General features: G+C 33.3%; 1 protein-coding gene across 1 annotated transcript in view; it reads right to left on the bottom strand.

Moving 5' to 3' along the window:
- LOC110097537 (neutral ceramidase 2) overlaps nucleotides 1–10,935 on the bottom strand; it is a 25,536-nt gene extending 14,601 nt beyond the window's left edge. Inside the window, exons 1-9 of the mRNA XM_020823969.2 lie at nucleotides 10,789–10,935; nucleotides 9,675–10,049; nucleotides 7,586–7,794; nucleotides 6,447–6,809; nucleotides 6,077–6,341; nucleotides 5,727–5,994; nucleotides 5,525–5,650; nucleotides 3,257–3,320; nucleotides 2,704–2,873 (exon numbers count right to left, since the gene is read on the bottom strand). Of these exons, the coding sequence (XP_020679628.1) occupies nucleotides 2,704–2,873; nucleotides 3,257–3,320; nucleotides 5,525–5,650; nucleotides 5,727–5,994; nucleotides 6,077–6,341; nucleotides 6,447–6,809; nucleotides 7,586–7,794; nucleotides 9,675–10,006 (1,797 nt within the window). The 5' untranslated portion in view covers nucleotides 10,007–10,049; nucleotides 10,789–10,935. The remainder of the gene's footprint in view (nucleotides 1–2,703; nucleotides 2,874–3,256; nucleotides 3,321–5,524; nucleotides 5,651–5,726; nucleotides 5,995–6,076; nucleotides 6,342–6,446; nucleotides 6,810–7,585; nucleotides 7,795–9,674; nucleotides 10,050–10,788) is intronic.
- Between the last annotated feature and the right edge of the window lie 5,464 nt (nucleotides 10,936–16,399).

The following is a 16,399-nucleotide window of genomic DNA, read 5'->3' on the forward strand; positions in this document are numbered from 1 at the left end:
AATGCCTGGATTTGGGAAGCCTCGTCATGTGGTAATTTTCAAAGTCGCATTCAAAGTCTCGATCCAGGAATTTGTTGCCACTTACCTCCCTTCTAGTTATAGAGCCTCGAACGGAGTCCGAGCTCTTTTTACGCAAGGGTGAGAATGATGCGGTGCATTTTAAGCTAGAATTGGTTTCTTAGGAGTACTTTACTTAGTTGTTGTTATTTTCTTCTAGAATGCTCTTTTGGTCTTATAAGTTGGAGGTCTTGTAGAGAAAGGCATTGAATGATATTACCCTTTGTAAGCTTTGAAGCTTGCTTTCTTCTTCTTCCTGGATTGGGAACGAAATCCTTTTGCAGGTCGAGTCTTTGAGCAGGATCTCTCACGACCAGATTCCAGTCTTGCTGCCTGTTCCGACTCCAGTGTTGAGGACATCTGCATAAATGATCCATACCCGCATCAATGTGTTAATGATGAAGATGAACACAATGATATTTTCATATCAGAGGCTTCCTTTCTCACGGTATGTCATGATCTTCTTGCCTTTAGCATTCCTGAAATAAATATAAATGACGTGGAAGTGTATTGCAATGCTACTGGATGTGGTACTCGAAGTATTTTCACTACAGGTGTGAAAATTTCTGGTCAGAATTCTACTGTCAAAGCCGATCCAGCGCAATGCTCTCAAACTGTTTGACAATATGTCACTACAAAATTCTGCATCCCTGTTGAAGATGGTGGCATTGGTTTTGATTACTGTCTTCAAATGGCAGTTCCTGATAAATGGATCGAAATTCTTAAATTACAAGATGAGAAGTGGAGGATGGGAGATATTGTGCACACGCTTAAAAATAGGAGATGGTTAGAGAAATGTATTGCGTATACTAAAAGCCATGATCAAGCTCTTGAGGGCATCCTTCCCTTGAGGACCCCGTTGCAGCTCTTCCTTATTATTGAACTCAAGGGCTGCAAAGAGTATCAAGTGGAAAGTGGTAAGGAGTTTGCAATCCTTGACATTAATCATGATGGCCTTGGTAAATGGGAACTATCGAATTTTCTAGAGAGCTGGGACTTTTCTGATGTAATGCTTATTGTTGGTGCTGAAAGAAAGATTGTTCCCACTCATAAAGTTACTTTGAATGCTTATGGCGACTTCTCTATCAATTCTTCTAGTGAGATAATGAGCAGCAAATCCAACGAAGTTGATGACAGTAATGGTGCAGAGAGAATTGGAAATCTTTCTTCATTTGATGAAAATGAGCACAAGGTTCATCACTTGGATTGGGGGAAGCCTCGTCATGTGGCAATTTCAAAGTCCGCATTCAAAGTCTTCGATCCAGGAATTTGTTGCCACCTTACCTCCCTTCTAGTTATAGAGCCTCGAACGGAGTCGAGCTCTTTTTACGCAAGGGGAGAATGATGCGGTGCATTTTAAGCTAGAATGGTTCCTTAGGAGTACTTTATCTAGTTTGTTGTTATTTCCTTCTAGAATGCTCTTTTGGTCTTATAAGTAGGAGGTCTTGTAGAAGAAAAGGCATTGAATGATATTATCCCTTTGTTAAAGCTTTGGAAAGCTTCTTATTCTTCTTCCCTGGATTGGGAAAACCCAAATCGTTCTTGCAGGTCGCATCTTCCGACGATCCACTACATCATTGTATAAGGGAATAGAAAATGAAACAATAAAATAAAATTAACACACAAATAAAGATAGTATTCATTTTCTTTATCTACGAATTTAAATTTTTTTAAGCTCCAATATATAAATCTAAAACCATAACTCTTTATTTGCACTAGCTAAAGATCATCATTCTTTAGACCACCAATCATTTGATTATCCTATTGCTCAAAACTTCAAAATTTCTTTATCTAAAAATTCCATTCTTATGCTCCAATATACAAATCTAAAATTAATTATCTTCACTTGCACAAGCTAGTGATAAACATTCTTTAGATCTCCAATCATTTAGTTCTATATCAAGTGCATGCATTTCTTTAATTCATAACGGCCCAAAAAGTGAACAGGTTATATCTATCTATTCTTTATAATTTAAGGTATTCATATCCTATTTCTCAAAATTTACCATATCATCTGTTGAGTCTACTAGTCAAGTCCATGCTTCATCGGTAACGGGTAGGAGATTTATCAATTTAGTCAGTATATTTTGTCATATCCATATTTTATTTCTCAAAGTTTTCCTTAACTCTTGTTGAGTCAACCTATCAAGTCGATGCTTCATCGGAAGTAGATAGGCTTTCTATCTATTCATCATACTTTTGGTTCATCTCAATCTCAAAGCATGTCACACCCCCTTGTTGAGTCCACCTATTCACTCCATGCTCCAAAGCTATCAATTAGAAGATTTTAGAAGTTCGACAGTCTACAGGTTGCTCAATTATTAGGATGAAAAGTGGTAGGAAGGAAAAGCTAACGTGGTTTTTTATGAGGATTTAATTGAAAATGTCAATCCAACACTTAAAAATGATGAATGAAAACAATGAATTTCTAAACTGATACAGAATGATTGGGCTAAAGACAATCTTGAAGAGGAGGACGATGCAAAACATTATGAAACATATACAACAGGTTATACACTCGTGAACTGAGAATTAATAAGCGAATAGTGCTGTTGCACATGAAGAAATGAGAAAGGCATAATCCTGCTGGAACACAAGGACATTTCAGAGTTGATGAAACCAATATTTGAGTAATTTTCCACATACCTCGTATCTTTGGATCTCATACTCTTCAAATGTAGTGATGTATTGAGAATATGAGTTCGTCAGCCCAGCAAGTACAACATGCACATTCTCATCAAATTCTCCAGAGCTGCTACTGGCAAGTACAGTTTTTACAGCATCACGTAAACGCCTACCAGCCATTGTAGAAAACTCTGAAAGAAAAGTTGACATTTGATTGGAATAAAGATGAAAATCAATGATAGATTGTCCGTATGCATTGAAAACACCATACGTAGGGCAAAAAATATAACAACGGATAGGAAAAGATGAAGTCAAACGTGGTTAAGGTGATCCACACTAGGAAAAGAACTCTGTAAGGCCACAAGATGAAACAACTAGATGAAACTTACTTTCAGAAAATACTAGCGCTTGTAGAAGATGACATTAATGAAATACATTTTCAATAGAGAATTTTTCAACACAAATAATGGTCTCACAGGTGATAAGCTTAGAAAAAGCAGGACTAATTTAATCAATGAGTAAGTGCCATGTTGAAACAAAATGAGTGAATAAGATGCAGCAATAATATGCATACCTCCAGGCACACAAAGGATGACCAATTGTCCAATTCTAATTATTTGAATTGGAAGAATTGAAGGCTGGAAAAAAATCAAACAAAAAAGGAACAATTAGCGATATTATGAAACTGCAAAACTTTGTGATCACTTATATTATGATATGCTTAGAATTATTAAATAAATAAATAAATAAATAAATATGCTTAGAATTACCAATGACAAATGCCCTATTAAAATTTACCAGTCTTGAAAAGTTCTGAAATAGATTTAAAAAATATTAAGAACATATTATGAGAGATATAGTGCTTTTTTTCAGTATGATATCTGCCCATTATCTGCTAGAAAAGAAACCAAAGCTAATTATATTATAACAGTTCGGCATTGTTAATTGATAAAGGCAGACCATGGCCAGTGCAGACCCAACTAGGTGAAGTTATGGTGAAAACAAGTATAGATGCAGCAATACGAAAGCATTAGCAGCAATAGTTATCAACAATTAAGATATCAAAGGAATAATGAAAAATAGAGCACTGATGAGTAAAGTTATACACTTATGCATGGGTGTCAGCAAATAATTTGTTCAGTTTAATAGCATCTTTTTTTTTTTTTCTTTTCTCTTCAACCTCTCCATGCAGTATCTACCATTAGTAGAAAGGTTATTGATGAAGATGATAAGCAACGCATATGCTATAAAAAAAACAGATTGACCCAACTTCACTTGCTACATTAAATGAATAATAGATGGATGAACAAAGGTATTAATTGATTGAGAGGGATTGTTCAAAAACCTTCTAAATAAAGTTTTACTTTTCATCTAAAATATTCAAGTCATCAAGGATATGTATAAAGGAACTGTTACTTGTGTTCAAGCACAAGGTACTTCGACCAAGTATTTTCCTATTTAAGTTGGATTACATCAAGGATCAACTTTAGGCCCATATCTTTTTACTTTAGTTATGGATGTTCTTACTATATATTGTACGAGGATCTACCTTGGTGTATGCTTTTGATTGATGATATTCTTCTTGTTAATAAGACTTTACATAGAGTTGAAGGTAAACTTGAATTATGGAGGTCAAGCTTAAAGTGTAAAGGTTTTCTTTTGAGAGACCTAAAACAAAATACATGGAGTGTAATTTTAGTAGTAATAAATCAAGTAGGGAGATTGTGATTTTGAGCGTCAAGTCATTAATAAAAGTACAAGTTTTAGATATCTCGGATCTATTGTTCAAAATGATGATGAAATAGATGGGGATTTTATTAGTAGAATTCAAGTTAGATGGTTAGAAGAATGCATCGAGTCTATTGTGTGATAGAAAAGTACCCCTCAAAAATGAGAGAAAATTCTATAAGATGGTGGTGAGACCTGCAATGTTTTATGGCACTGAATGTTATCTATTAAAAGAGAAGCATAAAATAAAGTCAAGTGTTGCAGATATGAGGATGCTTAGGGGGATGAGTGGCTTTATTATTAGAGACGGAATGCGAAACAAGTATATATGTGAAAATGTTGGAGTAGTTCTAGTGGCATATAAAATTAGAGAGTCTCCTTAGATGGTCTGGTCACATTAAACGTCGGTCTTCCAATGACCCGATTAAAAGAGTTGATGTATTAGAATTGGCCTATGTTAAAAATGGTAGAGGTAGAAAAATATTAGAAATCACATTTTTTTATTAAATTTAAATGAGAATTTGACTCTTATTTGGGCACAATGGAAAAAAAGGATTCATGCAACCGATGGATAACAGGTTGATGTTGTTTTTGTCGTCTGCTAAAATATTGGCAGAATTGAGGCCAACCAATCAGCAGTTCAGCACCAATAATGATGCAAGTCCCAGTTACCAACATCAGCAACAAGATATCATGGACAAATTAAAGTACTGACAGCTTATAAATGAGATTCAAGTTCTAAAGAATTTACATAAGTATTACAACTGGTGCTAAGTTCCTTAACTGCGCCATCTAAAGTTCTAAATTCAACTTCCCATCTCCATCCTAGAAAGAAAGGAAAATGAAGAAAAAGCACAAAACACCAGCTAGCAAAATAAGTAATCCTGATCCCATCCAAGAAAACACTCTGAAACCCTCTCTCCCTCATCCTGAGAATCCCCTACCAACAAACCTTCCACATAGATACAATTAACCAAGCATGCATATGCATGAAAGTCCCAATATCAGACTTGTACATTAGATACATAGCCATTTTCATTGTGCATATCATCTATAAGCATTCATGCCAAAAAGAAAAGAGAAAAGAAAAAGCTTAAGCAAAAAGCATTCTTACCGCCCAATCATATGGCTCTTTCATGTCACCAGTATCCAATAGAATTGGCTTTGGATGCTGACAATCAATTTGCTCTTTACTAGGTGTTTTTAGTACGTTTCTCACCAGCTTCCAAAATGCATTTCCCTGATCAAAAGCACATCATATCATGAAGAAAAGCTTGGTAAGCAGTTACTCTCAATGATGAAACCACTTAACTAACCTTGTCATCTCCTTGGCTAAAATCAAAAGCTCCAGGACCATCAGTGGTTCCAGCTGCAAAACCAAAACCCATGGAAGCAGGGCATGTTCTGACCACTTCTTGACCATTAATAGAAGGAATAGTAACCTCTAGATTTGATAAATTCAAGTAAGTATGATGATAGTCAATTTTCCCACTGATCTGTTCTGATGCTGCCGTGAACAAATCAACAGCCTTCTTATACTGTCTATCTCCAATGATGCGTGTACTCTCGAATTCATCTGGATACCTGATAAATCAATACTCATTGTTTGAAATGCATTCAAAGAAAAGCTTATAAGGCACTAGCCAGTAAAAATATATATATATACCCAGGACCACGACTGTAACACAATTCATTCTTTCCATTGCAAGTACTGTGGTTGAAATCACAAGGTAAGCCAGTGTCTATGCAGAAAGCTCCAAGAACATTTGGACTTACATCCCCACAATTTGATTGACAAAAAGCAGAAACAAATTTTGCTCCAACTCCCTGACTAAAGGTACTTCTTACACGATGTGTAGTACTAAAGGTACGAGGTACTTGGCTACCATTATTTGCCGGAAACGACATAGCAAGCAGCTTCAACATGGAATCTGCAGAAAACATGTTGAAAGTTCTCTTAAAACAAAGAGCATGTGAATTTTCATTTTATCACAAAAAATATGAGAGCCTGAGTCAAGTGCATTGCTTAAACATACAGTTTTCGTGCAACTGGGGGGTTATGCTGGACAATTTCCGAGGGAATCCACTTTCTAGGCTATCATTAATTGAAACTTCAGATTTTATGTCGGTTGCCTCTCCATGAACCTTCTCAAACCAGTCCTCCATAAAACGAGCAGCAGCTCCCTTGTTGTCTCCACTTATCAGTGAATTTGTACGACTCATAGATGTCCCATGAGTAGCAAACCAATTAAAACTACCAACAGGACCCCATTCTTTGTCTACAAACTTCAGTAGGGTCATTTCCTTATCAACATCATACTTGTATTTCTTTCTTTCTTCAGGAGGATTATTAAGATATGCACTTGGACTTCGGTTGACACCAGCATCAAGAAGCTCTCCTGGCAAGTAAAGTATCCACGTTAACCACGGATCGTGTCAACAAATATGGAGTAAAGAGGGAACATGTGTTCCTAGAATTATAATATGATGAAGTTTCTAACAGAAATAAAATTTGGATAAAATCAAGAAACATCAGAATAAGCCAATGAGGAAGCCCATAAGCTGAAAAGTAGCTTAAATAGAAATAAAGAACATTATTTCCAACTCCTTGGGTTGACTAACACTCAATTGGCATGCTACTGAGCCTGCTTAGAAATGAATCATAAGCACTATTTACAAAGTCCTGCTTGAAATCAAATTCCTAATGCATTCCGAGCCCAAGCTGACTAAAGAGGCAGCAGAAAGAATTTTTCAGGAACATTTGAAAAAGGGAATTCCAATAGACAAAACAAAAAGGAAAGATAAGCAAGGAAAAAAGGAAAATTCTTATCAATAGATAAATAAAACTAAGAAATCAGAAGATTTTTTGTGAAACAAATATGTTATATAAACAAGACAACACAAGACTACTACCAAAAAATCAGAAGTGAATAAACAAAGAAACAGATGAAATGGAATGGCATTGAAGTCCTAGCAACAACAAAATATTTTACCATCATCAGCATGCAGCCTAATAAAAAGTGGATCCTATGCATACGAAAGAAAGGCTCAAAATCATAAAGAAAAACCAAGCAAGTCAGGATCAAACAATAAAAAAATTTCATCAACTAATAATAAAGCCTATTATAACATAGAATCAAAATTAATATACACAACAAACTCATGAAAGGCATACCCCGGTTTATAAATATTGACCCAGGACGCAAGTTGTCATGAGCTTGTATGATGGCTTTCTCAATCCCATCAACAATGACATCAAATGACTGTCGAACAAACCCAAGTGAAGTCACAATATAAACAACATATTGTAGATAACCTCCAGGGCCAGCATGTGTATGAATTCCACTGATTGCTACATTTCTTTCATCATATAAGCCACCATACCTGCCAAGAGAAAGCCAAACCAATGAGATCAAATATTATCGAGTATGTAAAACGAAACAACAATATAGCTTTTGCATGTTGAAGCCTGGAAATATTCTTAGTTTAGCTGATTGATTTAATGAAAAATAGACCAACCAAACTGCAATAACTATTTGTTCATGTTAGATTAATCACCTAAACAACAACTTCTAAAGGTCCAAGACAATAATTATTTTATATTTTGCATTTTGACTTCGTAGAACAAAATAAAGATAAAGAAACATGCCTTTCTTCAAAATAAGCCCACTCTTTGTGATGTCAATTCAATACTATTTTCCCTGTGATCAGCTAAGGAGACAGATTAACGAAAAAAGTGTAGATAGTGAAAGAAGAAGTTTTCATATTTTTACTGAGCATGGAAAGGCATTGAGTAAGTATCATGAGAATTAAAAAGATGATCAGTTCCAAAGACACATTAATATTAATAAAGATATTGATGGGGACATCAGAGCGTTGAAAGTATATCAAAGGCGTGGCCGTCGATCTACGGCCACAATCGAGTCGATGTAATTCAGGTATTTATCATTTCTTATTTTATTTGTCTCTTATTATTTATGTTGTATTTGTTTTTCGCTTTTACCCCTTACTTAAGGGAGATCGTATGTAAGCCCTAAGGGCATGGTCGTCTTTTTATTTTTGAGTCCTTTTGTACGAGGCTATTTATAGCCCTTATGTTTCTCTTCTAAGGTTTAATGACTGAATGATAAAAAAATTTCCCTTGTTTGATTTCTTTGTGAGATCTTGAGAGTGCTTGAGAGAGAAATCCCTAGGAGAGGGAAATCGGATCACCCACCAACCTTGAAGATGGTCGGGTTCGTGGTTCTTCTTCATTATCTCTTTCTCCTCCTTTCAAGGTTGTGGAAATCGGATCATCCACCATTTTGGAATTAAGCTTGTTATGTGGTATAGATATATAGTATGGATAATAAAAAAAATCCAATGATAACTAAATTGAGTATGACATAATGGAATATTAAAAAGGATGCATCGTAAACTATGAAGGATGAAGTAGGGGTGTCAATATTTGACACGACATGAAAACCCGACCCGGACCCGACCCGGAAAATTCGGGTTGAACCCGACCCGATTTCAAAACGGGTCGGGTTCGGGTCCGGGTCGGGTCGTGTCAACCCGGCAACCCGCCGGGTCGGGTCCGGGTTCGGTTTTCCGACCCGTCTGTCTACCCGAGTCGGGTTAGGGTCGACCCGTTCGAACCCGGGTCAGTTCCGGGTTCGACCCGAACCCGACCCGTGACCCGAAATTGACACCCCTAGGATGAAGTGGCAATAAATTATCTTAGATAAGTTGTCTTAGCAAAACCTACAAGATAAGGTGGAAGAAAATATATTCAGGTCATTCTAGTGGTTTAGACACAAACAAGAGAGGATAGATGATTCCTCAAGAAGATTGGGACGTATAAATAAAGAAATTAAAAAGCAGCAGATCAAGGTAAAATTGCTAGAAGTGGTGCAAAAAAAAAGATGGCACAAATACTCCTTATATGACACTCAATATGAATAAGTGTATGATAAAGGTACATAAAGTTGGTCAACAATTCGGAAATAAGGTCAATGATGGTGATAATGAATAGTAAATGACTGCCTTAATAGCCTTGATTAAGCTCATAAATTCACCGAAATGACAAGTACCAATTAAAATAGAAAAAATCCACAACCTTGCCAAGCATAAAGTAGTATTCAACAAATTGTAGACCATGCTCCATGCCAGACTGGTTTATGCACTAAAACTACTAAAAGTATGGGATAACAAGACAGTAACATGGTAAAAAAAAAACAATCAATATTAAAGATCGGTTTCTGAAATCAGAAAATGAACCACACCTGGATTTTAATCTTTCAATTACTTTAATGGTAACAATTTGGGATGCCATGCATGCATCGAGGTTCACAAAAACCACTCGACTCCCACCAGGCTCAGCAACTATAAATGCACGAGCTCTTAGTCTGAAGTGAACTCCAGATACAATCTGTTCCATATTAGCATATCCCATCATGTTAACATCAGCTGCAGGTCCTGTAATGTCATAGCTCCCCAGCCCAATCAAATATGAGCTTTCTGCACTAACATTCTGTGAAACTATCAGAAGCAATAGGCAAAGACATATGCATCTGAGTGATTTGTGATCCCTCCGGATTTCGAAAGAATTTCCCATTGCTACAAACCCCCTTGAAAGTTAACTCTTGAGGACCAAGCTCCTAAAAAGATAAATTGTTGAAATAATATGAATTGGTAATCATCCTTTAAACAAGAAACAAGCCCATCAACATGCATAACCTTGAGTTTATACTTCATAGTGATAAACCTATCTCAATAAACCAACATCACCGGTCATTTTAAGCATAGGCAAAACAATTCTAACGGAAGACAACCCTGCTTACTATTGTTCCGTGACATCTTCTGGATAAGTGATTAGGACACGGATAAAAAGCTAGGGTTGCAAGGCAAAGATTAAAAACGGGAAGTGTAAAACCTACGAATCCTATATGCCAGTACAAAACAATGTTTTTCGGGACCGAAAATTTCATATTTTTCAACAAAACCTAGAAGTGCAGAGGAAACCGTCCCGACATGCCAAAGCGTTGGTAAAGTTCGCTCCTTTGGTCAACGGTGACTGAACTTCGCCCAATAAACCTAGCGGGCGAATCGGTGCTGCGAAGAAGAAGAAAAGTCCACAAGTCTCATAATGGAGAAAACTCCATAACTCGTGAAATTCTTCTGCAGCAGCGTCGCCCAGCAGTCATCATTTTTTTTTGGGTAAAATGAGGGCTTGGCCCATTCCAGCAGTCATCATCAGAAACGCTTCAGCCCAAACAAAACGGCATTCACGAAATTCCAAATGACAGCCAATAAGGATAGTTTGAACACAAGTTCAAAGGATTGTAGAAACTGGGCCGGAATCTTAAATCAATAATTGATAAATTTTTTTAAACTTACCGGCAAAGTTTCGGGGCTAGATCACCGGTTTCTGTGCTTGAAGCCTGCCAACCAAGAGCTGATCAGCTGAGGCAGACTGAGGAGAGCATATATAGACTGTGACTGTGATTGAAACTTTCATGACTCCGGATTGACGCAAAATGGTTCAGTGCACGCGACCATACTGTGTCTACAAAAAACGACAAAAAGGGGATTAGTTTTTGCTACTGTGTATTTCTATTATTATCCTTTGCTTCTATGAATGCAATTGCTTGTATAAGGATTAAGGATATGATGCTTAAACAAGTTTTTATTTATTTTCTTTTTTTTTTTCAAACAATGATAACATCCTTCTTCAGATATATATGCTTTGTTATGTCATTATATTATCTTGGATGGAACCTTTATCATAATTGTGGTGCTCAATGCATTGTGTTTCTCTGAGTTTTTTTTTTTTTTCTTAGGTTCTTAATTGTTATATTTTGTTTTATATTTTTATAACTTCTTTTTGAGATTTTGCTCTTGTTTCTTTTTTCTTTTTATACCTTTTTTCAATAAATGATATTTGCTCAACTTGGCTCTCATCTTTCATGAGAATAAGTACTATGGAGAATTAGTGTAGATATTAAGGCTTTATTTGTGATGCCTTTTTTATCACTTCTTAAAGCAGCTTTTTAGTACGAAAATTTTAATTTTTGTATTAAAAAACTATTTTTATAATCAGGGAAAAAACTGTCTCAAACAAAACCTAAGTTGTATGTTGGTATTTAGTGTTGGAGTTGAGATCAAGAATTTTAACATTCATCGTCAAGGGTAGAGCCATAGTGGGGGCCCACTAGCTCGTTACATAGCAGTTGAAAATTACAGTTCATTTTATTTTAAAAGCTAAAACATACAAAGCGCCCCAATACCTGGCCCATCACATAACACCTACAACTTACATAATAATTGATTTTTAATTTAAAAAACAAAGCAAATATACTTGTGTGGATCGAACACAATATCTCCTGCTCTGTTGATTGACCTCTCATCTAGTGAGTCACAAAGTAATTTACTCTTAATTACTTTTTATTTAATTTATTAATAAAATTTAAATATTAATTTAATAATTTATATATCTATAAAAGAGAAAACAAATTATCTAAAAATTTTCAAAATATTTTAGAAATCATTAATTTGTGCCCCTATTAATAAAAATTTATGGATACATCCCTACTCTTAATAGCACTATTACTTAAAATATCCTCTCTCTTTTTTTTTTTTTTTTACTTGGTCAAATATTCTCAATTTTTTATATGAATATAACTTTAAAGTGCTTATATCCCACTTGAAATATTGCACAATCATTTATGAAATATTAAAAAAACATTCATTTGTTTTATTTCATATATAACTTACTAGCTTCTTCTCTCATAGGTATTACTAAATTTTGGATGATATTTCCTCTTATGCCAAATAACACCTCAACATAGTAGTTGAACTAATTGGTTTATTTGAATATTTATAGCTATAGTTTAATCGAACAATGGTAGCTATGACTTTTGAGATAGCTTGACTTAGCATGATAAATGGCTTATAAGTTGAGGTTAATAAACTAACAAGTAAGCCCGAGTTAGTCTCATCTTGACTCATTAGCTTGTGAGATAGCTTATTTAAAAAAGAAAAAAAAAAATAGTATGAAATATACTTCAAAGGAATTAGGATTTAATGATTCAAGTACAAAGTTATTATAATGCATATCTCTCTACTTTATCGAAATTATTTTTTATTATTTCAACTCTAAATCATCATTCTTCTTATAATTTTCTAACAACAACAATTTAAATGGTGATTAGGTTGCAAGTATTATGGATAGAAGAGCACTCCAACAACATTGTAAATTGAATTCACAATATATTGCTTATTTTTAATATTGTTTGGTTAATATTAAAGTAAATTAATGAAATATATTTTGTGTAAGGTTGCCTAGAAAATGAATTAAATTATAAGGCACGAAAAAACCCATGATGTAGACAATGTGAAAGATGAAGGCGTGTGTATGAACTCATGATTTCTGCATGCGGTCACAAGCTTGGTTTAGCATGTGCATAAAAAAAATAAGAGCACATACACATGGTTTGTTATTGTCATGACCCAAACCGATATGGCTCGATACCACACAGGTTATATCATGCCTGATCATAGCAAAAATCAGAAACTGACTCCAAAATCCAGTTAGAAAAGTGTTGAGAAAAAAAAATTTCAATTTATACAACACATAACCTTTACTAAATACAATATGAAGTAGAAGACTAAATCTTTAAAAAAAATGTATATATGATCCAAAAAAATACATGCACAAATTTGAGGTTTATCTACAACAACGCTTAGCAACATTAAGTAGAATAAAAAATTAAGAGACAAGCTTGCAAAAAATTTAAACTAGCCAAAAAAAAAAAGTCATATATATGGCACATATAACAGTTTATATCATAAACTACTTAACTTGCTCCTTAACCTTTCCCTAACTGAAAATGGTAGCATAATCAAGAGTGAGCTAACACAACTCAGTAAAGTCATCTTAGCCTAAAGCATGAATCAATATATATCTTCAATCAAAAGAGCTGAAAATATTGAAATAATAAATTGAAGCATTGTACGGAAAGAAGAAACTAAAATAGATATTGAATTTTTTATAAGCATTTAAAAAACTACTGAGACTATAATAAGATTGATTGAAATATAAATAAATATTTCATAGTAATTAACAAAATGGCTCTGAGTCCCCAATTTTTTCATATATAACAAATAATAGAATTTTTTTTTTTTGTCGCTGGCAAAAACTCTTCTCTCCACCAACAAAATCCCTTCTCGTCGCCAACAAAATCTCTTATCATCGTCACTAGCCGCCAACAAAATATATTCTTAATAAATATAGCCCATAAACTCCATAATTTTTAATACATAACAAATAATATAATCATTTCCATCCCCAATCGAATCCCTTCTCAATATCAATTCAAATATTTAATCATAAATATAGAGTGCATTGTACACTGTTGAAATAATCACAGTATTGTTTTATGTGTCTACAAAGGCTCTAATGGCTATCAAATAATTTCCTACCTGGTGTTCTATAATTTGTGAAAACTATGTTTTTTTATAATTTTATAATATTACCAGAAATTATGTATAACAGTTTTTGAAGATTTAAATGAACTAAAACACTATATTTAGATATCACAATGAATTTTTAAATTGATACAAGTTGTTACTTTTTAAAATCACCCCATAGAAAATCTTAAATAAATACTTTAAAATGACCATAATAGTCGTACTATCAACATATCAAAAGTTACCAACATTTGATAAAATTGCTTTTTTATAACAAAATTATAAATTCGATAAAAAAATCAAAAAATATTGAATTATTGAAATCTGGGATAGGAAAAATGTAACATATCTCGATCCAAATAAATTTCATAACTTGACTGAATGTAAAAATGGTTCTACGACATCCAAACCCAATTTCTCTCTCCTCTCTCGTATATGTTCTTCTAATTTTCCATGTTCTCTTATATGTTAAACAAAAAAGAAATGACAAATGAAATATGAAAAGCATATGTTGTTAATAAGTGGAAAAAGATTTTTATATAAAATATCTTAAGGACGCATTGGTAATCATACCAATTGTTCAATTTTTTTGTGAAGATTTATTATAAATTATTTTATATTTTCATATTCAGATATCTAAAAAATATGACAAATATTCGAAAGTTAGATAAACATGTGTAGAATGCTCTGATAAAAATAGTTTGCAAAACAGACTTCTAACAGTCATAAACGATCTACTTGTATCGAAATGTGTCAATTTTTTTGGAATTATAATTAAATAAGAAGCTTCTGATTTTCATATCTATAATACCCATAAATTTAGAAGAAAAAAAAAATTTTTTGATTAACATTTTAGCACAATAATACCTATGTTATGGCAAAGGTGATTTACAAAATAAACTTATAATAACTGCTCAAATATTATTTGATTGTTGTAGGTCAAATATATCTTTTAGACTTTAAGGGGTTATTACAATCATGCCTTTGGGTCTAATAAAAAAATAATAATATATGAATCTAATTACATTATAATTAATACATTATATACAAGAGCCACTAATCATCCAAAATTATAATAAAATAAAAGATGCACAAAATTACAATTATTCCTTTGTTCCAAAATAATTATGTACAATAGTCTAGAATATTGGTAAAGCATCAAAATACATAAATAAAACTATATTATCAAAAGAATATTTCAATTACACTAGTTCCTAAAATATAATATATATTATAGCGTGAGCAATGAGATGTTCAGTAGGCTACCCCAATTCCCTATCATAGAGATCAATATATTTATTTGAAGTTTCATAAATAAAATTTTTAAATGATTTTATATAAAAAAATATAACTTTGCTGCTTATAAAATATTAGCATTGTGTTACTCGTGCTTAATGTTAATTTAACGTTATTAGAAGAATGACATTGGTATCAGTTGAACATAAACATGCATAAAAAAATAACATTTCAAAACTTATCATTTGAACATAAACATTGTAAACATTTACATATACCATCACTTTTATTATCATATAAATACTAGTGCATACTTATCAACATGAATATCACTTGCACTTAAATTTTTTCACTTAACATAACATGCAACATATGAATTATGATATGTGCATGACTTGATATATGCATATAACTCAACTTCTACTTATGTCTTAAATTACTCACCTTCAACCTACATAAGCCAAATGGTCTGGACACATGCCTGATTTTTTTTTATAACAACACTTCCACTTATGACTCAATTGATCACCTCCGCTTGCGCGTGACATATGAAGGAACATAAACAAAAATAGAACATAACATGCATCACATCCCAAAAAGGAACATAAACAAAAATTTTTTTGTTCAACATTGTAGTGTTGTAGTGTCCATCTTCTTAGCGCCGTAGAGCTCCCTCGAATATGTTGACTCTTTTGAAATTAATTAAATCTTAAATAATTTTAAATTTCACCAAAAAAATAGTAACATATAAAAGCTCTTATCGAGTTTGTTTGAGCAAAATCGAGATTAGACCTGTCAATTTCGGGTTACGGGTCGGGTCAAATATTGACAGGTCTACTCGAGATGAATTGATTCATGAAATAATAGTTATTACACGATCATTGACATTGATGGAGGTGTGGTCACTGTCTAGGTCACAATAACTCTTAAATTGAGCTCAATAAACAAACAAGCCAAGCCAAACCTAATGTCACATTAACTTATTTGCTCATGAGTAGACTTATTAAAAAAGAGTTTAATGGGAATAATTATACTTTAAAAGGTATTAGGATTGTGATGATTAACGTCCAAAGGTATTAAATTTTAGATATCTCTTATTCATTTAAACTATTTTTATTATTTCTCCTCAAAATAATCATTGTTCTTAATTATTGTATTAATGAAAACAACAAGATGAATGTATTCAACACATAAGAGTACTCCAAATACATTGTAAATTAAATTAACAACATTTTGATTTCTTAATATTTTTTGGTTGGTTTTGAACTAAATTAATGACTTTTTTTGTTTGATGTAAAATGAA

Source organism: Dendrobium catenatum, unplaced genomic scaffold (genome assembly GCF_001605985.2).
Source record: "Dendrobium catenatum unplaced genomic scaffold, ASM160598v2 fragScaff_scaffold_231, whole genome shotgun sequence".
NCBI lineage: Eukaryota > Viridiplantae > Streptophyta > Magnoliopsida > Asparagales > Orchidaceae > Dendrobium > Dendrobium catenatum.